Consider the following 25,218-nt stretch of genomic DNA (forward strand, 5'->3'; position numbering starts at 1 on the left):
TAACTCATAAAGGACAAAACTGTTGATTAAAAAATACTCCTTTCCAGAGACTTTTGTTTTCCAAACAAAATCAATAATACCAATATTAAATTGACAAGTTCCAGGTCGACGGGTTCAAACAGAAAGATGTTAAAAGTAGAGAAAACTTCATCTTATAATCGGCATGACTCAAGTTATCATGATGACAATACCAATACTAAAATAAGGCTTACGCATAGTTATATTCTTTAATTCAGTCACAGACCCGCGATATCACGGATGTGTTCTAGTAAATTAAGAAGTATGATCAATTTAACCCAAGTTTATTCTACACCAGGGCATTTTAAACTTATTTTGAGGATTAGTTTCACCATATTCACAACTTAGTATGGCATACTAAGTTGTGAATATGGTGAAACTAATCCTCAACTTAGTATGGCATACTAAGTTGTGAATATGGTGAAACTAATCCTCAAAATAAGTTTAAAATGCCATGGTGTAGAATAAACTTGGGTTAAATTGATCATACTTCTTAATTTACTTATTTCAATCCGTTTTAAATATTGTAAACTGCCTTAATGATCACATATATAATTTTGTTTGCTGGGCATTAATTTACCGTAATTTACGAATTATGGATTCGGTAATTTCCGCTAAAAACGAAGTTTACCGAATGATCTCATCATTCATAAATCTCATCATACATCAATCTCATCTTACAACAAAAAACGTATAATGTTGTGAACACTTAATATAATGTTGTGAGCACTTAATATAATGTTGTGAGCACTTAATATAATGTTGTGAGCACTTAATATAATGTTGTGAGCACTTCATATAATGTTGTGAACACTGCATATAATGCTGTGAGCACTGCATATAATGCTGTGATCACTTTATATAATGTTGTGAGCACTACATATAATGCTGTGATCACTTCATATAATGCTGTGAACACTGCGTATAATGCTGATTATTAACATAAGGCAGTCGTGGCGTTCCATACGAATGCAGCTACATTTGGTTAATGGTTGTATTAAAATTTAATTCATTTTATTCCGTTTAGTTCCTTTTCTACATATGTGCAGAGGAGAACTGCAGGTGTCCACATGTAAACGTCAAGCATTTGTCACCAATATGAGTACATCGCAATCCGTTACTGTTTCAACACACAGGGGGGTTTCATGTCTTTATTCTTAAACAATTTGTTTTCTTCTCTTTTTTAGCAATGCATCACTCTCTACTGTCCTTATCTTTTATTTTGTATTCTGTATCTCCATCCAGATTCTCGTGTATACCATGAGGGTACGGATTGGGGGGTGTTGTTTATTTCTGTATTCTTTAAATGGTTATATTACTTTTTTACTACATTTTATTTATCTTACCCATTATTCTTTCTCTATTCTTTATATTTAGGCATCCCAATACACTGATGTTTAGTTACATTACGACGTTAATCTCTGATTTATATACTGGTTACGAATGTAGATGACAAATTGGTGTCATTCATGACAATTAAACAGAATCCACATGATATATGCGACCATTCTCGGATAAAATCAATTTTACTTTAATTTAACACTTTTTGAAACCATTTTTATCAATTTTCAATATCCATTGCCTACATTGTTATTGTTCATGTGTTTTGTTCCGTATATTTTAAATTCCATTGCTCATGTTTTGTTTCCGTGGCGTATATATTTTATGTTCCATCGCTCCAGTGTTGTTTCCGTATATTTTAGCCGCTCGTCTTGAGCCTACCAAATGAACACACCATAAAGTAATAAAATTATACTTTCATTCATAACTCTTAACAGACTAATTAACAGACCGGGTTTTATACATCCGACCCATTAACAGACCAGGTTTTTAATAAAGATTGATTTATGTCACCAAAATACAGATTTTCGTGTAGATTTTTCACAAAATGATATCAATTTGGTTAACACTCATAATGCCTGTCTTTTTTGGATGTTCAAAATAGTGCATGCAAGTAAATTCAACCCAAGTGTCATTTGTGTACATTTTGTGTGTGTAAAATGTGTATAAATTTACTGATGAGTAATTTGCCTTTTCATTTTATAGATCGTACATAGAAGCTAGAAAAATAATAATTAGACCACTGGATTCAGTACATTGAATAGTTTTGTCAGACATAAATATTTTTTATGATAAACATATGTTTAAAAGGTTATACAATGAAACATTCTGAGTTTTCAATGATTTTCTCGATAACACCTGATTAACAGACTTTAGCCAACCCGATTAACAGACCCACTACCGATATAGCCGCATACTCAATATAGATTAACCGACCAATCTCTCGGTTAGCCGAGTGTCGGCCGTGAAACTGTATCATGTAATTCCATTTCCTCACAAAATTGTCAAGGAAAGTAAATTGAGGTGTATTGATATATATATATATATTTTAATAAGATTGTAACAAGAGTTTTTAGAATTATGTTTCTAAATGACTTTTAATTTATATGATCATTTTTTTTTTGTATTTTGTTGGGGTTTTTTTTTTTTTTGTCTTTTCAAGTACCACTCAGCTTATCTAAGTCACCGGAAGAAATCATAATATATGAAAATTGAAAGTGTTTTGCTATAAATCATATTATTCTTCTTTCTCAAAATTTTACAAGGAGGTCTTCCTATAAATGAAGTTAAATTGTCTGTCAAATAAGGCGTATAACTGGCGATTTCCTATTTATATAACATAAAAATTATGTCTCTTTGTTTTGTTTCACACACCGTTGACAATAAATGGAACTTGATGCGATTGTCATACAATTGAGAGGTTTAGCTCGGTTTAAAACTACGTTTAATCCACCATTTTCTACATAAGAAAATGTCTGTACCAAGTCAGGAATATGACAGTTGTTTTAGATATTCGGTTGATGTGTTTGAGCTTTTGATTTTGCCATTCAATTAGGGACTTTCCTTTTTGAATTTTCCTCAGAGTTTAGTATTTTTGTGATTTTACTTTTTGCCTACAAATTTAGCATAAAATGAAAACAGCATTTGTCGTGTATTATCCATGTTATTTTAAAACTTTCCTTTCTACTTCAAAAGTAGAATGTAAAGGTTAAGGTTTTGTTAGGTTCTGTTCTATTTTTAAAATACTTGACGTTCTATGTTTAAAATATAAGTCACTGAATAATTCAAAAGTTGGTGACTATGTTGACCCCTCTATCCAACTGAAGTTAAAAAAGAAGAGCACAGATACAGTTAATAGATATAGGAAGATGTGGTATGAGTGCCAATGAGACAACTCTTCACCTAAGTCACAATTCTTATAAAGTAAACCATTATAGTTCAAGGTATGGTCTTGAACACGGAGCCTAGGCATACACCGAACAGCAAGCTATAAAGGGTCCCAAAATTACTAGTGAAAAACAATTTATATGGGAAAACAAAAGGTGTAATCTATATTAAACGAGAAACACTTATGAACCACATAAACAAACGACAACAACTGAATATCAGATTCTCGACTTAGGACAGGAGCAAACAATTGCAGCGAGATTAAACGTTTTAATGGTACAAAACCTTCTCCCTTTTCTGAAACAGTAGTATAACATCACAACATAGAAAGACACATTATAAAATATCATTGGAATGACTTAACTCAATCAAAAAACGAAGTCTGCCTCATATCTTGATTTGCGTCTAGCACTCGACATTTCCTGCTCGTTCAGAACAAAACATGATACGATATGATTTCAATTATCCCATTGTGAACATTCAATATATATGTAGCAAACGTTAAAGAATTGAGAAAGATAGCAAAGGAATATTCAAATTTATGTCGAAAACAAACCAAACAGTACACAAAACACAACAAAGAAAGCTCCATATTGAGTAACACGAACTCCACAAAAAACCTGTGTGATCTGATGTGCTCCGGAAATGTTAGCAGATCCTGCTTCACATGTGGCACCTGTTTTGTTCTCATACAAGATCAAACCCGACGATAAGTCTATTCGATAGGTCATATTCAAGGAAAAGAGGACGGGATTGTGGTTACAATTGGAACAAATTTTGTGAAACATATATTTCCTAACGGTCAACCAACTCGTGGTGACGTCCGTAAAATTTTCGAAGGGATGATTTCAACTTCACCACTTTAAACTATAAGTTCAATAGCTGAAAGTGCTTTCTTGTAAGCTGTAACCCTTTGTTAAGGAAATCGTGATAGGAAATGTAAACTTTTGAATATCGTATCAACCGAGAGATATATAATTTATATGCAGGTGCTGAATAGAAATGGAAAGTTCACAATTGGCTGGGAAGCTGAAATCATATCTTTTGTCATAAAGTTTTGTTTCAACGGATTCTTTATGGCAATATCTAGATTTAAGTCAAGATGTAGGCAGACTTAACATATATCTCATGAACAATACGATATTTCAGGGCATGTATATGGGCATCACGATTTCTTTAACATAAGGTATCGCTTACAGCAAAGTTATGGAACGAAGTGAACTAAATGGAAAACTTGGAGTCATCCGTTTTTAAATTTAAGACCCAATCTGGACTTATTTTACCATTGTGAAATATCTGTCACAGGTGATCTTAAATATGCTTCACTTGTGAAATCTACCATTCAATCTTCATTTCCTTGATTGTGACATCTAGAAATGCATCTTAACCTAGTTTTGTTACTTGCAATGAGTAATACAAGTGCAAGATTTTTGTGGTGTTAGTGTTTGTGTTGCTTGTTCTAGTTGTTTTACCCTATGCCATTACTGTTTTTTTTTCGCCATGGTGTTGTCAGATTATTTATGATATGTGGTCTTTGATTTTCTCATTTGTGTCTTCCCCTTTTTCCGTAAATGACAATTTACATAAAGGAATTCTGGAAGTCATAGCTAACAGACAAAGACAACACCAGACTGTCAATTGAGATGTATAATACTATTCCAATAAAATATAACTTTGTCCACCTAATCACAGTTACTATATATGAACTGTTTTGATTACAGTTTATTTAAAAACACAAAAAGAGAATACAAATTGTCTTTCAAATCTTTCCTTTTGGCTTTACAAATATAATTATCCATTCATTTGATGTATTTGAGCTTTAATTTTTCTACTTAACTTTAACTTTGTTATTTTACTTTTTTTAATGCGAAATTTTTAAGTCTTGCCTTTCCAATATGTATTACTTACAATGCTGACTTTCAATTCAACATGTTACAAGTCTTAATTTGCAGTTAGGCATTTTTCAATAAATTAATCTTGATTGTAGTTAACGACCCATTTTTAAAAACTTGTGTACATTTGTACGTTTTCAATTATCTTGATGAAAATTAATATTGAATGAAATAATGTTGAGAATTATAAACATAACAAACTAAATATAAGAAATGTTTGAAAAAGAAACAAGGAAACCCTTGTTTCATTGATCACAAAAGAGATTACAACAGCTGAAAGGAATTTGTTTTTTATGAGCATTATTTTGTGCTACACATTTCCATCAGTGGCGTAGCTTGCATGTATGCTCAGATGCTCAAGCATCCACATCATTTTGATAAAAAAAAAAAAGATTTAAAAAAAAATGTGTTCGTAGGAGTTAAACTCGTATGTATCCAAATGTAACAAGGATGGAGATATGAGGATAACGTCCAATCATTTCTAAAGCAGTATGCATGGTCTTTTATGTATGATCAATTAGTTTATGTAAACAAGATGTATCAATCGCAGAAAAGTGTTCTGACTTTCTGACTTTTTTCGTGAAAAGACTATGTCGTCAGCTATGGCAAGCCCAGACAGAGGATGATGACAGGCAGACCAGCGGAGATGTCTCATCTGAAATTGGGCAAAGTGGATAGATGGCTTCTACATCTGACGTAGCAACGTTACTTACAACTAAACCACCATTTATATCCTGACATCGTTTCCTCTGACATGAAAGAAGACAGGATAAAAACGTGAATTTGTAATAGAGTGTGATCATTCATGGGCTTATATATACCCGTTACCATCTAGATACAAATAATAATTTTTCAATAAAAGAAGAGCCAATTCCCCCCATATTGCAATTTTTTTTTATCTATCCAAGAAGCAATTAAGGCCAATAACTAAAAATAATATCTAAAGAGAAATAAAAGCTTCAGAGCAAATGCAATGGGATTTCCATTATAATTTTTATTTCAAAGGGGCATAACCGGTTATAAATATTTGATCAGGACTTATTTTTGATAGTGTCAAAAACATTGCTGATGATATAAGTTTTTTAATAAAAATCTGGCAAGAACTATACACATGTATGAGAGTGCCAACAAGACCGAACAGACGGAGGGACGGACGTGTGATATTTCCATGTCCCCTGCAACGTGTTAAGCGAAAGAATAATTACTTCGGTTCCTATATTCCGAAGTTCCGACATATACAGAAGTGCCGCTGTAATGGGTCCGTTTTTAAGATGTCAAATATAAGATTTGGTGGAAACTTTTACATCAAATATTTATCATGTTTATGAATTGAATGATGGTAGTTTTGAGAAAACAATAAAATTATGTTGGAAATATATGAATGGGTGGGTATTTTGAAATTACATAAAAAATCTAACAAGCTTTGGATTCTGGGGGAGTACACGTGCAAATAGGAAATGTTCGAAAAAAATATATAATTTTCTGCATAAAAAGATCTCTAAAAGTTTTTCGCCTCGCTACGCTCGGCGACAGTTCAGCATCCACTTCGTTTCAACCCTGGCTACGCCGGTGTCCATGGTGTATGCCTGCATTCAAATTTTGCATAGGACTGATGCTATAACCTTAATTTCTTTTCTTTTTTTATTATTCACTCAGAATCAATCATAATAGCTTTTGATTTCTTAACATTTTCAATTATAACATCTGAATCGTCCCCTGATTCTGCTTCATTAGATTCACAAAGGTTCCCATTAAGAGATTCTGAATTTGAACAATTGTTACTGTGACTGCCACTAATACGTTCAGATTTTGAAGAACTTGTATCCCGAGAGGATTTCTTTTTCATAGCAGGTTTTCTTTTAAATTCTTCTCCAAAGTCCAAATCATCACTATCAGAGTCATCTATCACTGGCTTCTTCCTTTTTAATTTGCCTGACTTTTTTGTCTTTGTAAAGTCATTTTCATCTTGACTACTCTGATTAGTGGAAGTTCCAGTAAAGTTTGAGAACTTTGAATTTTCTGAGTTTATAACAACAAGTTTTGGTTTTGTATCATTCTGTTTGGCTAGAGGTTTATGATCACTCTGTGATGAGGGTGAATTGTCTGTGTTGGAATTCTGAGTTGGTAGTGATTTTCTTTTATTGAGAAACTCAACTGCTAATTTTGCTGATTCACTTTTTAACAAGTTCGCCTTTGCCCCTAAAAATATTCATAAAAGAATCAATTGTTATTATGCTTTAAACAGTAAACTGATCAATATTGCCTCTTTAAAACATATTGAACTTTGTGTTCATTTTTTGGCTTAGTATTGTTTTTGAGATATCAGTGTATGGCAAGTTTTATTTAAATATTATATTTAATAATTGTACAATCTAGTTATTTAAAAATATTAAATGTACAGTAATCACAGTTATCAATCTTTATGCACTGCCACAAGTCTAAGCTTAATAATAATGCATTTAAGGATGTACTTAGGTGAGGTTTTGGAATTTGTGTCAAATGTTCGGACTCCTTGGTGTTTTTCCATACAATACAATGTAAAATATTTTGCCCCATAACACCCATTTATTTTTTCATATAAGACTTAATAGCTCAAGAAAGGTCATTTACCAAAATTTTAAAAGATTCTTAATTTTCTTTCTTTTGTTTTGAGACATAATAAAACCAATGCAAATATAAAGTAAAAGTCCGAGTCAGCCTTTTCCCGCCATATTTTAAATCTCAAATATCTCGAAAAGGAGGTCCATGACCTATCAATATTTTTAGCTTATTTTATTCCTTAATTGATGCTCTACCAGCTTATAGTATCAATTTTAACTTCTTAATTTATTAATTTTCACCTAACCTCACCTAAGTACATCCTTAAAGAATCTATGATATAGTTCTGTAAATTTTTCGTGTTAGTGACAGAAATTGTAAAACCTATGCTTACTGACATGAAATATGTATAAATATTATAAAATTTACAACATATTTGCATACAAAGTTGATTTTTTATGGAAGGAATTTAGAATTGAAAGCATTGTTAGAAAAAGCATCAGTCAATATCATTTTTAATTAACTAATAAGTAAACAACCAAAATCTGAAAGTGAAAGGCATGTTGGAGTCTAAAGGAAAACATGTATGTCATCCAACTAGAGAAAATCAATATCCTTCCAAGAACTAGCTCTGTACACATTAAACTCATTTCAGGAAGGTGACTTTTAAAAGGGACATCTTTATTATAGCTGTCAAAATATATCTGACAAGATAAAAATTAACAAAGTTTTAAAATTTAAACTATTTTTCCAGTTGAAAACGAAATAGTTTGCTTGAGGTATTTTTTCTAAAATTTCGCAAAAAAACCCAACTTTCTTCATAATTTTTAAATAATTGTGCTTGTTTATATTTACCTGCAACAAGATAACTTATTGTGCTGTATGGTGTGAAATGAAAATCTTCTCTTATAAAACCTTGTAATAACATGTGACCAATAATTCTCTCAAGCTTGTCTCTGGACACCTTAGGAGGGTCCAATCCTCTGACTTTTAGTGAGCCTGCCCCTTTACCCTCCCAGGCATCTAACAGTTTCAATGCAGTTATCCTTTGATCTGTTGCAGATGCTTGGTCTAATATTGTTAAAACATTTAATCCTAATTTTGTAACATCTCTCTTTTCCCCTGTAAGAAAAGATAAGTTTTTTAGCTGTATTTGGCAAAATTTTAGTTGATGTTCAATGGACCGTGAAAATGGGTAAAAAATTGAATTTGGCATTAAAATTAGAAAGATCATATCATAGGGAACATGTGTACTAAGTATCAAGTTGATTGGACTTCAGCTTCATCAAAAACTACCTTGACCAAAATCTTATTGTATGTTGGGCATAAGTAGGTGGGGCATAAAAATGAATGTACTAATTTTCTTTGAGTTTCCCTTGAATGAAACATAAACAGATTGAAGATATAGGGAAGGGGAAGAAGCTTATTTATTCAACAACAATAGGTCAAGGTCACTATGACTAAAATATCTGCTGAAGCATTATAAGAAATTTATTTACCAATTAGGGATTACACTATCATGACTATTTATACCTTTCAAATCTAAAGTACATGAGAGAAATTATTTCTAATAACATTTGTAACTATTTCTTATTACATTTCAACTATGTTCCCTCAAATATCACAATTCTCCTTCCTAACCTATCTTTACCATTCTCACCTTCTGTGTCTTTATTACAATGGTCACACATCTTATTACACTGTGATTTATCCCACAACTCTCCGAAATGTCTAGCTATTGATGCTCTTCTACATCTAAAACAAAAAGTTATATTTTAATTGTCATTTCAATTTTTAATTAAAGAACCCTAGTGAGCGCGCTCACACACCCCACGTCCCAAAATTGGAGAAATAAAATAAGTGTTAGGGAAAAAAATGTATAAGAAAAAAAAATTGAATGATAATTTCTGTCAATATGCACATCTACATAGTATGTCCTTATTATCTACAAAGTTTCTTGAAATTCTGTTGTGTGGTTTAAGAGGAGTTGTGATGACAAACTGTTGCAGTAGTACATTAAAGAAAATAAGTTCAAAGGGCAGAACTCCTAGAAAAAAAAATTGAATTGTAATTTCCTGTCGATATGCACATCTAAATAGTATATCCTTATTATCTAAAAAGTTTTTTTTAAATTCTGTTGTGTGGTTTCAAAGGAGTTACGATGACAAACTGTTGCAGTAGTACATTGAAGCAAATAAGTTCAAAGGGGCGTAACTCCTAGAAAAAAATAAAATCGTCATTTCCTGTTGATATGCACATCTACATAGTATGTCCTTATTATCTTAAAAGGTTTCATGAAATTCTGTTGTGTGGTTTGAGAGGAGTTGCGATGACCAGAAACAGGATTGACGGACTGATGAATGGAACAGATGGGTCAAAAACATTATACCCTTCGCAACTTCATTGCGTGGGGTATAATAAATCTTTAAAAACAAAATCAATCTCTCTTCACATTTTTTCAACCATCTTCTTCATATAACAAACATTTGGCAGACTATGATGAAATAATAATAGACAATAAAGGCACTGATCCTGTATTAAAGTCTTTAATTATGACAAAGTTATTTTTTTAAATTCATAGGAACTGTCTGAGTGCATTTTAAAAAAATCAGTTCTTCTATTTTAAAAACAAAGTTATTCAAGAATGTAATCATTTCAGCTTAAATTTATCCTTTTTGTTCCATAACAATACAGAAAAGATTAATCAGAAAATACAATATATAGTGTATACAAGCATGTTTATGTACTTACTTAGATATGTCTAAACAGTATGACATAACACCATAGACATTGTCTAAACCAGTCTGTTCTGTGAATACCATAGTACTTTGTTTAAACACATCAGCAAATCTGTAGTATACGATACAATCTGATCTCTGTTCGTCTCGCCCTGCTCGTCCACTTTCTTGGTATAAATTCTCCATAGATTTACTGATAGAATGATGAATAACAAATCTGACATTTGGTTTGTCTATTCCCATGCCAAAGGCAACAGTTGCCACAATAACCTAAAATACAAGATGCAATTCTCATATATTCTTACTGACAATATACTGCTCCTAAGGTTTTACAATTAGTAACTTTAAGTATTAACCTCAATACTTTATTTTCTTTTTTTTAAATTGTCAGACTTATGCATTATGTAAGGATTTTTATAATGAAAATCATTAACACATTGGTTTCTGTTGCAAAGACAGTGATTAAAATCAAAACAAAAATGTATTGTATAATGTTGATAATGAAAATTATATATATCATGTATTTTCTGCATCAACTTTTTTAATTATAGATCAACATATGGTACATTGTACCAATAGAGAATTAATTGTTATATTAGTAAAATGCCATATACCACTAGAAATCTTAATTCATTACACACTATTAATACCACTATATTTAAATACCAGATTTTAATTTGTTTTGACAATCAGTTGTACCAGAGCAGAAGGCATGATGAGACCAATTATTAATATATATTATCCCCGGCTTAGTATATATCTAGGATTTTGATTGGTTAACGCACGTCGTTACAAAACCCATAGCCCCTGGGTGTTGCTAACCCATATCCCCGGACGTTGTTAACCATTATCCCGGGGAACTTCACGCAAATTTTCCTTAGTAAGTTCTATGATTGCTCCTTGTGAAATATTGAATTCTGTAGATTATCCATGATGTTTGTAATTAAATATTTAATTCATTAACGATTTTGTCCTATTATACCGACCATTTACACTCATTTCATTAAATGCATCACTTGACTGCCACATTTTCAAGGAATGGGACTACTGACCTAGCTATGCAAATTACCCACGTTGACGTCACACCATCTATGGCGTAACGCTCACAACATTGAGCGCCAAATTTGACTCAATCCAGTTTCTCCGTCTCCGTATTAAAAACGTCTTATATTTGACTACCTGTAGGGTTCTACCAAAGGTAATACCCTACACCCCGTAAAAAATATGTAAAATTTCCAAATTTCAATAAAACTTTTTTAGATAATGAAAAAAACCTTGTTTTCGCATTACACTTTGTACCCGATTTTCCATAAAACTCGCCCGATTCGGACTAAGACCGGGGATAAATTCATTATCTACGTTCATATCCGTAGATATGGATATTTTAACACCCTTCAGTACCCTGTACACCCTTCGGCTACACCTCATGGTGTACTGGGGTACTTCAGGGTGTTAAAATATCCATATCTACGGATATGAACGTAGATAACTTATAATATTACAATTAGATTTAATGAGTAAAAGAAGGTCAGAAAAAAATGTTCAAAATTTATGTACAGAAATATGTTGTAAAAATACAAAAGATAAACTAATAGCATAGAACTCATTGATACCAATGTATGGGCAATTTATCTGCTAGTTAGATCACTGATAAAAAGCAAAATAAATTATCTGTCAGATTGCCTATCATATGAAAATGCAAATTTAACAAGCCAATCTGATCAAATTATGAAGTAGGAGGTGTATAATTGTTGTTGTTTTATCAAGCATAGAGGTATATATTTAACTTTCAATTATTAGGTTATGAGGAATGGTGGATCTTTGTTAAATAACCAATTATCTTTTTACAAATGGAAAATGTTCAAATTTCCTTTTTCTGATTTTTACAAAAATAAGTCGTTGCCTAACACTGATCTACATTTTTACGGGTGGAACATAGTTGTGATAAGTACCTGGACAGAGGAACATTGTAAGCTCAAGAAGTTGGTTATGAGGTGTTATTAAAATGAAAATAAAACTCAACTCACCAAAATTTTATCTGCCAACCACATCTCATGAATCTGACTTTTTTGTTTAGCTGGTATGCTGGCATGGTAACACCCTGTCTTTATTCCTTGTTGTCTCAGCTCTCTTGTAACCTCTTCTGATTCTTTTTGTGTAAAACAGTACACAATACCTGGAAATTGATAGCAATGAAATACAATGATTTCCCATTAAAAAAAAGTAATTTCGCATGTGAGATAAAAGCTGATGATTTTACTCATGGGATGTAATAGAACAATGGGTGCTGTTAATAAACTAGATGTTGCATCAAAACAAATGTGCAGGCATAGATATATTTACTTACATTTTCTACTTTGTTTCCATTAAAAAGTCCATGAAAAATGTAATAAAAAGAGTACAGTAAATTCAGAAATTATTGTGTGCATTCATTATTAGAATTTTGAGCTGTTCCATTAAAACATACATGGAACCCAGGGAAGGCACTTTAAAAATACAGTGACCACCCATAGAAGCAAGTCCTGCATACATTTTAGACCCATTAAACACAATATTTCACACCCACCCATAGAGGCAAATTTAAGTTGCCTTCCCTTGGTCTCATGTATGTTTTTATGGAACAGCCCTTTGTAAGAAAGAAAAATGTGAAATTAATAATTTCGAGTTTAGGAAAATTTGCATTTAGATATATGAATTAAATATGAGATTGCAAGTACTAACTTATGGGATACTCATCCATTAGCGTTATTTATATTAAGAAAAACATCGCAAATTTCTGAATTTACAGAAACTAATAATAAAAAATCAAATTTCGAAAACTATTCAACATGTTACTGAACAACACTGATAATCAATACAATAGCTACACACAGTTGTGTTTAAATGTGTTGGTGTGTGTCACTTGTGAATGATTTTCTATATTAAGATTCTTGGATTAGTTTTTATTCTATAAATATCATCACTGACCTGATTGGTTTCTAAATCTTTTATCAATTAATTCAACCATCTCTGATATTGTTTCTTTAAATGCTGATGGTTTAGCTTTTACCTACAATACATGTTTAACAAAATATAATGATTAAATTATTTTGAATTGTGTGACAAAACGGTATATCCAATAACACATAAAATTTTACTTTCACAACAGTCATAAAATGCAGTGTTTAGCAATATTCACATAGCAATTTCACCCTATGACTATGTCAAAATAGAGTTTACATAAACAAAAGAAGAGTAAAATATTTGTAAGGGTTCCTCAGAACCCAGTGTCTCACCTACTTTATGAATCTCATAAATGTTTTACGAACTTTAACTGCAGACTGTATGTAATCATAATGTCAACTGGAAAAAACTAAGTTCATATATAAGTAATGGAAGGAACAGCAGGAAATATATTTTTACAAATTTTCCTTCTAGATACTAGCTTTTGGTCATAAACAAGCTTCTGTCCAAGTCTGGTACAAATCCAGGATAGTTTAAGAAAGTTAATAAAATTTCAAAAACTTTAACCACAGAATGATTGTAATGTAAACTGGCAGAAAAACTAAGTCCATTTATATTTATTTATCTATTTTTGGTGTTTTAATGCCACTTTTAAGCACCGCATTTAGGCTATTTCGTGGCAGCCAGTTTTTATTGGTGGAGGTAGCAGGAGTGCCCTGAGAAAACCACGACCTTGGATAGGAAAACTGACAAGTCCATTTATAAGAAAAGTACAGGGGAAAAAAGAATTTTTTTTCTGGATACCATCTTCTGTAAATAAACAAGCTTCTGTTCAAGTTTGGTAGAAATCCAGGATAGTTTAAGAAAGTTATTAAAATTTCAAAAACTTTAACCACAGAGTGAATATTTGTGGATGCCACCGCTGCCACCAACGACGACAGAGAATGGAATGTAGGATCGCTATGTCTAGTTTTTGCAACAAACGTTGCAGGCTTCACAAAAATGATTAAATACCAAACAATATTGCTTTATAGAGTAATATATCACCTTATCACTAAAAGTATGCAGTTTTTATTTTAGTCACATGAACCATGAAAATGAGGTCGTGAACCATAAATATACTCGAAATAGTAACTTTTAAAAATCTATATGCAATGTGTGGATTATTCAACAACATCAATCTATATTAATAACAAGAGGCTGTCACAACGACAGCAAACCGGATTTATTAACATTTATTTGTGTCCTGGTGAACCATAAATATACTCGAAATAGTAACTTTTAAAAATCTATATGCAATGTGTGGATTATTCAACAACATCAATCTATATTAATAACAAGAGGCTGTCACAACGACAGCAAACCGGATTTATTAACATTTATTTGTGTCCTGGTAATATCACAAAGAACCATAAGTGATGAACAGTGAAAGTGAAAATCATCAATATCAAATTTGACCTCCATTTTGCCATAAGTATCAACATATTAAAATTTGAAAAGCTTGGGTTAAATAGTTCATGAGTAAATGCAACAGCATGAATGGAAACACCATTTTTCAATCTTTCAAGGACCATAACTCCTGAACGGTAAAAGTCAAAATCGTCATTATTGAACTTGACCTCCATTTTGTCATCAGTAACAACATATTAAAATTTGGGAAGCTTTGGTTGAACAGTTCATGTGTAAATGCATGGACACGACTGGAAACACCATTTTTCAATCTCTCAAGAACCATAACTCTTGAGCGGTAAAAGTCAAAATCGTCATTATTGAACTTGACCTTCATTTTGTTGTCAGTAACAACATATTAAAATTTTAAAAGCTTTGGTTGAACGGTTCATGAGAAAATGCAAGGACAACATTTGATTGCTGCCCGCCCGCCCGCCCGACCGCCGTACATCCCCAAATCAATAACCGACATTTTTGTCACAAAAATTCGGTTAAAAAGCTTTAAACAACAATCATTGATTTGTACCTCATAAAATAGATTTGGTCTGTTGAATGAAGCTTTAAACAGATGACAGTTAGGAATATTTAATATTTTCTTGACATCCTCCAACACTTTAGTAGTAGCTGTTGCTGTTAAACCAAGAATGGGAACTTCTGGAAACTGTCGCTTCATTATACCTAAAAACTTGTAATCTGAAAAAAATTTAAAGCAACCTTAACAATCTTTAATTACTTGCGGTCATCTTTTGATTCAGAATTTCAAAGCATTGTTTTTCATAACTCTGTATCTTTTTTTATCCAAAATAACAATTAAGTTCTAATTTCAACCAATTTTCATTTTTCTTTTTATTCACTATACGTAATGATCAACTTAATGGGGAAGGACTGAGTACTCATATAACTAGATGAAGTTTCATTCTGACATTCAATAATGTTCCTGTCCAATTCAGCAAACCTCACCAATAAAAAAAATTTTCCCTTTATGTATTTTGTTCATTTTAAATTTGTAATTGTAACAGATATATGTTAGCTATATACTCTCTGTATGACGATAAAGTCTTGACCTAAACATGAAATTACATCTCGGTTTACCTAACATATCCTTTCATTTTCATAAATAAAACCTTATATAGACATTAGAAGATGTGGTATAAGTGCCAATGAGACAATTCTCCATCCAAGTCACAATTAGTAAAAAGTAAACCATTATACATGTTAAAGGTCAAAGTACGTCCTTATACATCTATCTGATATATTTACCTGGACGGAAATCATGTCCCCACTGTGAACAACAATGGACTTCATCGATCACTAGTCGAGAAAACCTCCCTGCCTGGTACATTTTCTCCAATTTTGCCATAAATCTTTTACTTTTTGCCAGTTTTTCTGGTGTGACATATAACAGTTTGAGACTAGCACTTTTGTCCAACATAGCCTCTTGAACAGCCTTGACCTTTTCTTTGCTAGCTGAGGCATCTAGTTTTGTAGCATCAATTCCAAATCTTTCCAATGCCATTATCTGATCCTCCATTAAAGAGACTAAAGGAGAGACAACTAAGGTAATACCTGTAATTCATCAATGAATAATATAAATTACCAATTATAATTATAAACCTACATGTAGAAAATTATCAACATCTAATGCAAGCAATAATCTTTCTGTGGCTACACCTATTACAAAGTCAAAGAAAAATTCATTCACATAGCACCTAAAAACTTCGGAATATACTACCAAATGAAATATGGTTTTCTTTGATTATAGCAGTGACCTATACACAAGGTTTGACTGTGCTTGAATCAACTGATTCAATGACCACTTTGATATCCTTTGTTTAATATTTCATTTATAATCAGGGTTCTTAACACCCAGTGGCAAATATTACAAGCATATTTGGAAAATAAAAATACATTGTTTTGTACTGGATATATAGTCAGAATTTGAATGCACAGACATAGATGGTAATAATCTTTAAGAAGAAAACACACCCTACTCATAAACAACATTATGACTCAAAGCCATTGAGTACTTGTTCATATTCTTTTAAATTTTGTGTATACATGTAATTGATGGAGAAAATAGGAATATAATGCTGTATGATGACCTATACCGGTAGTTGTTAATTTCTGTGTCATTTTGGTCTCTTGTGGAGAGTTGTGTCATTGGCAATCATACCACATCTGCTTTTTTTGTATATACTAATTCTCTTGTCTCAAGGTTGACCTAACAAGGTATAAAACAAATGACCTTTTCTTCATTACTTTGCATATACCATTTAACCGGTACTGCTACCCTAGAAATGCTGTATCAAATTAGTTTGAGTTAATTCAAGATTCAGGAAAACACTCAGTCAAAAAGCTGTTAATCTGCACACTTGGGAAAAAATTCTGTAGAGTTTTTAAGACGTAAATAGTAAATGTATGATCTCATTGATTTGAAAAGAAAGGCTATAAGGTTGTTTCTAATGATACAAACTTACAAAGGAGTAGGTTCAGTAAGACTCCTTTTTGGCCCCAAAATATAGCAGTTTTACAAAATTGTTAAAATGTAAACTTTTAGTCATTTAATGGACAGTAGAATGCTTCTGCTACATAAATGTGGGCTGTATTTGACAATACAATGCACATATATCAGGTACTAGCACCAATAAGTCATGCTAAATTACTGAAATCTTCATAATTCTAGCATTTTAGTTAAATTTTAGACGGTTTCCGTGTAAAACGAAAGTGGCCGCATTCGTGTTCATCCTAAATATTGAAATGTAAGTTGTATTTAATAATACATAACATATATACAGGTTGAGGATGAACACGGATGCGGCTACTTTCATTTTTGACGAAAACCATCTGAAAAGTGACATTTTTCGGCATATTTGGTAGATTTGTCATATTTAAGCTTGAATCGGAACGTTTTTAATGAATAAATTAGTTAAATCTTTCACATAAATCAATTGAATCAAATGAAATAGACACTTAAGTGTTTAAAAAGTGGTCAAAATCTTTTGTCAGATAAATCTGAAATTTGAGGCCAAAATCGGTCCTTACTGGACCTACTGTAACCAAGAAATCCACAGTCTAAAACTAGGAGACTGATATGAGGATTCGGTCACAACTAAATGTTAAACCTAAATAACCATGCACCATAAACTAGCAGTAATACACAGAAGATTAATTCCACTTAGTATATAATTTATTTCCAAGACTGGAACTTGTCACCAAGCCTGTGACTTCCAAACTTATATCTTTTACAAAATAGTACAATATATATATATATGAGAATTAAACAATAAGCTAAGATCAATTATTACATAATGTGTTGACAAATATAAACAAGTTATTATCCAGATAAAGAAAGATAAATAATTAATACAACTCTTTTAGCAATGTCTCTAATTTAAGAAGGATAAAGGATTAAGCCCTGAGGCATTATTGTCACTTTGATTGTAAAATGTCCATTATCAATTAGATATATATTAACTTATTGTCCAAGTAGAATATATAATATAAAACATAATTAATGATAAATTCTTTGAGTCTCAACATTAACATTAAAAACCTAAACACATTTGAAAGTCATTTTAACTCTGTCATACATTTCTCCCTGTCCAACTAAAACATTTCCACATGTTTTTGAATAACACCTTAAATCTTAAGATGTATTTTTGGAAACACGAGATTTGCGTTTTGAATTCTTTGAACTTCTTTTGGTTGAATGTTTTTTATTTTGGTTTTGAATCAATTTGTCAACAATATCCATTGGAGTCTAGTTTCTTGTTTCTCGATGGTTGAATTTGCACATTGAACTGATGTCAGATGTTCCATTTTACTTTTTAGAGTCCTATTTTCATCCTCAAGTTTTGAAACTAATTTTAGATGAGTGTCACTTTGTTCTTCCAGCATTTTGTCCACATCTTTGTTCGTAATAAAATATGTTTCCTCATCGTCAGAATCAAACATTGTATTTTCTTCTTCGAACTCTTTATATTCCTCTAGTTCCTCTGATAGTTCACTGTTCTTTTTTATAAGTTCTTCCAGTATTTGATTTGTTTCAGCTTCTGACTCTTTGTATTGGTCTACAGTTATTGAGAGTTTTTCATTTTCCTGCTTTAAATCGGATGTTTGGTCAATGAATGTGGTAATTATTCGCCGAGCTTGAATTATTTCATTTACTAATTTTTCTAATTGAGACTGTAGTTCATTCACACGATTTTGCTGGTCAATTTGATCAACCTTGAATTTCTGCTTAACATTTTTCAGTTCTGTTTTAATCACACCTGTTAAATCCAAATATTTACCAAAATTTGTATCCTTTAAGTTTGAAAATGGCAGTTCACGACATGTTTTCTTGTTCTGAATGTATGTGTCCATTCTCTTCTTGTCTCTTTGAATTTGCCTATTGCTTTTGTGCTTTGAATTCAATGCATTAAGTTCCAATTTTGGTTTATCACTAGTTTTGCACATCCTTGCATAATGTCCTCTTTTCTTACACTTATAGCAACTCCTAGCTAATGAATAACATACTTTATATAAATGTTTATTTCCACATCTTCCACATGTTGGCATTGTTGGTAGCTGGCAAGGGAAATAGTTCCATTGTCTCCACTGTGGTTGGAATGAGTACTTCATATTGTCATTAAACGAAGTTTCTCTTCTTGGGGGGTAACTCGCTGTGCTGCTGAGGTTGCCGGAAAAGGCGGTCCTCGACCATGTGTAACCAAGAAATCCACAGTCTAATATCTAGGAGACTGATATGAGGATCGGTCACAACTAAATGTTAAACCTAAATAACCATGCACCATAAACTAGCAGTAATACACAGAAGATGAATTTCACTTAGTATATAATTTATTTCCAAGACTGGAACTTGTCACCAAGCCTGTGACTTCCAAACTTATATCTTTTACAATATAGTACAATATATATATATATGAGAATTAAACAATAAGCTAAGATCAATTATTACATAATGTGTTGACAAATATAAACAAGTTATTATCCAGATAAAGAAAGATAAATAATTAATACAACTCTTTTAGCAATGTCTCTAATTTAAGAAGGATAAAGGATTAAGCCCTGAGGCATTATTGTCACTTTGATTGTAAAATGTCCATTATCAATTAGATATATATTAACTTATTGTCCAAGTAGAATATATAATATAAAACATAATTAATGATAAATTCTTTGAGTCTCAACATTAACATTAAAAACCTAAACACATTTGAAAGTCATTTTAACTCTGTCATACTACTCCTTTGAGGTGGATTCTTAATCATACTTACCCTTGGACAAGAGGGCTGGTAATTGGAAACATAAACTTTTCCCTCCCCCTGTCGGCATTATCAACATACAATCTTTACAAGACATTGTCACATTCATGGTCTGTAACTGCATGGGTCGTAAAGTCTGTATGTTAAAGACTGATCCCATCTTAGCCAATAGATTATTACTCCATTCAAAATCTAAAACAAATTTAACAAATATATTCTATGAATTTTACAGAAATTTTTACTATAAAATGTTTGTTCTGTTATCAAGTTTATCAGATTTATCTATTTATTTTTATTCATGTATTTAATGGTCATTTGCAAATAATGAATTTAAGAAGTGCCTTTGCTGAGTGCCATTAATCTTTATGGAATAGTGTACTTTAGCGGGTACAGAACATCAAAGAAAAAAGTTTTTAAAAATCAGTTAAATGTTTTAATCACGTACTACATTGTATATAAATATATCGGATTATAGCTGTTAGTAATGAGAAATCATACTTCTAAAGCATCAAAATATGTGTTTGTCAAACTGCTAGACGTCTAATTAAATCATTCCTATATAGTTTTATAAAAATTAAACAAGACAAATCTATTATAGACAAAGGGTTGGTACCCACTTAAATGGCTTCAAAGATCTCTATTCTTCATATTTTTCACTAGTTTACCTTGTTTATCCCATTTCTTATCATTATCATCTGATTTTGCACTACTTTGTCTTAGAATGGAGTCTAATTCAGTTTTACGTTGTTGTAAAGAAGCCTGACGTTGTAAAAGACTGTCGATCTCTATACTGATGGTATCTAGTTCTTGTTTTGTGTCTGCCAATTCCTTCCTGTAAACTAAAATCAAATCATAATTTAATAAATTATTATGCAATAATAAAGCGGTATAGATCTGTTTACCAAAAGAATGATGGCAATAAAAATATAAAACATAAAAAAGAGAATGTGTGCCATTAATTACCTTGTCAACTTTTTCTGTTAATATTACAAGGAATCTGAATTTTGTATTTTTGGTATGTGGATTAAGAAAAAGTTGTATTTTTGGTATGTGGATTAAGGAAAAGTTGTATTTTTGGTATGTGAAATACAAATATAAAATTTAAAATCCGGTATAATTTGACAGACCCGAATTTCTGGATAATGTAAATCGAACGTTCCAGAAATTCGGATCCATTAAAATTTATCGGATTTTAAATTTTATATTCACCAGAAGTGATGTTTCGTTGCTAATTGTCAAAATAAATATTTCCCAACTTCAAATGGAATCGTATCTTATCAAATCCTTTCTTTTGGATATTTCTGGAAATATTTTACATCAATAAGCACAGAAAAGGTAGGACTTTGTAACTACGTAAAAATTTCTTACCGGCAATCAAAATTTCTAGTCAAAATTAGGTGTCAAAGTTCCCCCCAAAATTTGCTCTCAAACTTCAGACGTAAAAAATTACTTCAGCGTTATGACGACGTAGGAAGGCTTCCCAGAAAAAAAATAGCCTTGCCAGACATCATAATTATTTAGACTAGATCCGCCCCTGCAGACACAGGGCTAACAGACTCTTCAGCTTAAAAATTCAGGGCCATCATGTTATTGAAGAAATTAGGGTGAAAGGAACCGTCATTGAATAATTTATTTGTAGAACCTGATTAAATATTGCCAATAAAATTGGCACTTCACAAATTTATCAAAGTGAGTTTTTGCATTGAATAGAAGCAGAGTTTTTTTTTTTAATGAAATCCATTGGAGGTGGTAAAAGTAAGAGAGTGTGGGAAAACATGTGCATGTCTCCAAGCACCTATTCTGTTTCAATAACTTGAGGGTTTTCGATGCATTTTCATTTCCATAAATTTATGAAAATTGTCCCCTTTTCTATGAATCCAGAGCCATGGGAACACCTGTCTCGAATAAAAAGACACTTGCGACATTATTTGACATTTCAGCTACATAAATTGACAATGAGTTATGACTACCATCCATGTATTTTGTCTTTTAGTGCCGTTATCTAAATTTTAAAATTTATCGTCTTCTAACTTCTATTTCGCCAAAGATAACTCTAAAGGAGTGCCGATACGAATGTTCCGAAAATCTGAAAAAATAGTTTTAGATAAGTACCGGAATGGTAACGAGCCCAGTCCGGCGGTCTGACTTTTACCGTATTACCTCCAAATAAACACCAAAATGCAATTCCATGGCACTAATCAAACATAATTTTCCATGTTATCTTATAAAAAGGAAAACAGAATTGAAAACAAGAAGACAAAGCTTAGTCCAAAATTCTTACACAATGTTTGATTTTTAAGATAATTCACGGCCAAATACTAAAAAGGGAAATGCAAAAAATAGCAGTTTACTATGATTGATTCTTTCAATGCAGTACAATTGAATTCAACAGCAAGTAATCTTCAGTATCCTAAAGTTTTGTTGTATAACTGAAGAAGAAGAAGACTTAACTATTTTATATTAACATGTTGTTCTTAAGATAATCTATATATGTCGACAATAACTTTGTTGTAGATAAAGGCAACAGTAGTATACCGCTGTTCGAAACTCATAAATCGATAGAAAACAACAAATCCGGGTTACAAACTAAAACTGAGGGAAACGCATTAAATATAAAAGGAGAACAACGACACAACATTAAAATGTAACACACACAGAAACGAACTAAGCATTGGACAAAATCCGACGAGAATAACAAATATAACATCAAAACTAGTAAATACATGAATTTGGGATAGAAAAGTACCTTGACCGGCACGGCACGTCTTATAGTAATGAGAATTTACACTCAAATATAAGAGAAAACAGACGACACAACAGAAACACAACGATAAAAATGTAACACACACAGAAACGAACTATAATATAACAATGGCCATATTCCTGACTTGGTACAGGACATTTTTTAAAGAAAAAATGGTGGGTTGAACCTGGTTTTGTGGCATGCCAAACTTCCCGCTTTAATGGCAATGTTAAATATAACATTAAAATGACAACATAACATTGCAGGACTACAATACAAATAAATAGGAGAACATATTGGACAAAGAATCACACAAATAATAGCTAACAAAGAGCACCTGGTTTAAGATTTAATACGCCAGAAGTACTAGTGCGTTTCATCCACACAAGACTTACTAGTGACGCCCAGATACAAACGTTCGAAAGCCAAACCAAGTACAAAGTTGAACAGCACTGAGGACCAAAAGTTCAAAAAAGTTGTGCCAAATACGGCTAGGGTTTTCTGCTTGGGATAAGAACAATTTATACGTTTGCAAACAGTAAATTTTATAAAATGACTATATAAAAGATATAAATGATAAAATTGAAGTCTTAGAGTCTGTTCTGTTTATCGTTTAATCTTATTTCAATAACTTTTTTGTCCCTTTGACAGCCACAGTAAAATGTTTTTTATCTTGCCGGCCTTGCTTTGATTTATGTTGCTTACTTGTCATGTATTTCTTTATATGTGTGATGTGTGTTCTTTCTAATGTGCTTATAATTGTTATTTGGTTTTCCGCAAACATCAAGTCGCAATAGTTCTACAGAGTTCATATTAATAAATTGAACTTGGTGTACATATACTGTCCGAAATAAATCAATAATAAAACATTATTTTCCTGTCCGATTTTTTACTGACGTCAGATGCTGGAATGTGGAGATGTCAATCATACTCCATGCACACTTACACAAACATACATATGTCAAACATACTCCATGCACACTAACACATTCATACATAAACTACCATCCAATCCACATCCACTTATAAGCAAAATATGGGTAAAATAAAATAAGTTGATAAATTAAAATGATTTATTAAAGAGGACATCGACTCTATCGCAGAAACATTTGTTTATGATTGCTTGTCATTTTCAGAAGATTTGTCCGTTATTCAGCCCACCCTACGCTAATATAAACGAGTATTTTGATCAATTTTGGTTGTACTATAGTCGTTATTATTACTTTTCTGCATTTCACTACAAATTAAAGTGTACAGGCAAAGAAATTTAAGGCGAAGTGTACATAATTAACTACTCCATAGATTTATTTTTTAATTTTACATGTGTATTCTGCTGGTTAAAAACATCAGAAAATAAAATAAAAAAGGGGGTAACCGTTTTCATTTTTCAGATACAAGCTGTTAAAATTAACAGCATGATACGCCAGAAATACAAAGGATATATATGTCTTGCCAAGTATCCAAGAAATCATAAAAAAAAATTAAAACGGCAGATATTTTTACCTTTTAAGAATTTTCTAATGCGTTGGTCCACAGATATTTTAAAAATGGAAATGCGATTCAAAAATGAACGACGAATACATCGGAACAAAGAAAGTCCTTAGCAGCCGTGCTTGTTTTCAAGCTATATCCTCTGGAAGTTGGACTTTTAGCGGAAAATTAAAAAAAAAAAAAATCGGCGACATTATTGATGTCTACAGTAACGTTTAAACACATTCTATTCTATAACGCTATTATATTGTACCAGCGAAAGATACCAGAGGGATAGTCAAACTCATATATCGAATATAAACTGACAACGCCATGGCTAAAAAAGAAAAAGACAAACAGACAAATAAAAGAACACAAACACACAACATATAAAATTAAAGACTGAGCAACACGAACCCCACCAAAACCTTGGGTTGTTCTCATTAACTCTGAAAAGGTATGCACGTGGCAGATCCGGCTCCAAATGTGGCACCCGTCGTGTTGCTTATGTTATTACAAACCCGGTAAATAGTCTAATTCGGTAGGTCAATGATATTCGTGAAAAGCTAGGGAATTGTAGTTACGACATATAGAACATATCCGTTATCATCTGTGAAACGGTTATTTCATAACGGTCAACCAACTCGTGATGGCGTCCGTAAAATTTACGAATGAATGATTGGTTTAATAGCTTCCTTGTGAGCAGCAACCCTCTATCAAGTAAATCATGATAGACCATACAAGCCCGGGAATATCGTATCAATTGGGAGATACATACTCCGTATGTAGGTGCTGCTGGAATGTTGCTAACTGGAAACGGAAAGTTCACAATTGGGAAGAATGTTACTATACATATAGACTTTAACTCCATCTTTTATATATTAGACAGGGTTCCGCATCTTTTTGAAAGGTTTGTATTGTTCTAATAATTA

The 25,218-nt window shown here is 31.9% G+C and overlaps 1 protein-coding gene across 1 annotated transcript; it reads right to left on the reverse strand.

The window, feature by feature from the left end:
• Positions 1 to 6,761: 6,761 nt before the first annotated feature.
• On the reverse strand, positions 6,762 to 22,168 carry LOC139481258 (ATP-dependent DNA helicase Q1-like). The gene is made up of 11 exons (XM_071264436.1): positions 22,044 to 22,168; positions 20,739 to 20,912; positions 20,086 to 20,265; positions 16,067 to 16,372; positions 15,333 to 15,499; positions 13,382 to 13,463; positions 12,442 to 12,590; positions 10,428 to 10,684; positions 9,337 to 9,431; positions 8,532 to 8,798; positions 6,762 to 7,337 (listed from the first exon to the last, which is right to left on the reverse strand). Exons 1-11 carry the CDS (start codon positions 22,048 to 22,050, stop codon positions 6,787 to 6,789), a joined length of 2,235 nt encoding a protein of 744 aa, XP_071120537.1. The 5' UTR covers positions 22,051 to 22,168; the 3' UTR covers positions 6,762 to 6,786.
• Between the last annotated feature and the right edge of the window lie 3,050 nt (positions 22,169 to 25,218).

This window comes from Mytilus edulis, chromosome 7, assembly GCF_963676685.1.
Source record: "Mytilus edulis chromosome 7, xbMytEdul2.2, whole genome shotgun sequence".
NCBI lineage: Eukaryota > Metazoa > Mollusca > Bivalvia > Mytilida > Mytilidae > Mytilus > Mytilus edulis.

Coding starts and splice junctions, on each gene's coding strand:
- LOC139481258 (XM_071264436.1), bottom strand. Junction 20,266..20,738: donor TAAGAAATGGGATAAACAAG/GTAAACTAGTGA, acceptor AATTTGTTTTAG/ATTTTGAATGGAGTAATAAT. Junction 9,432..10,427: donor TACTGTTTAGACATATCTAA/GTAAGTACATAA, acceptor TTTTTGTTTTAG/ATGTAGAAGAGCATCAATAG.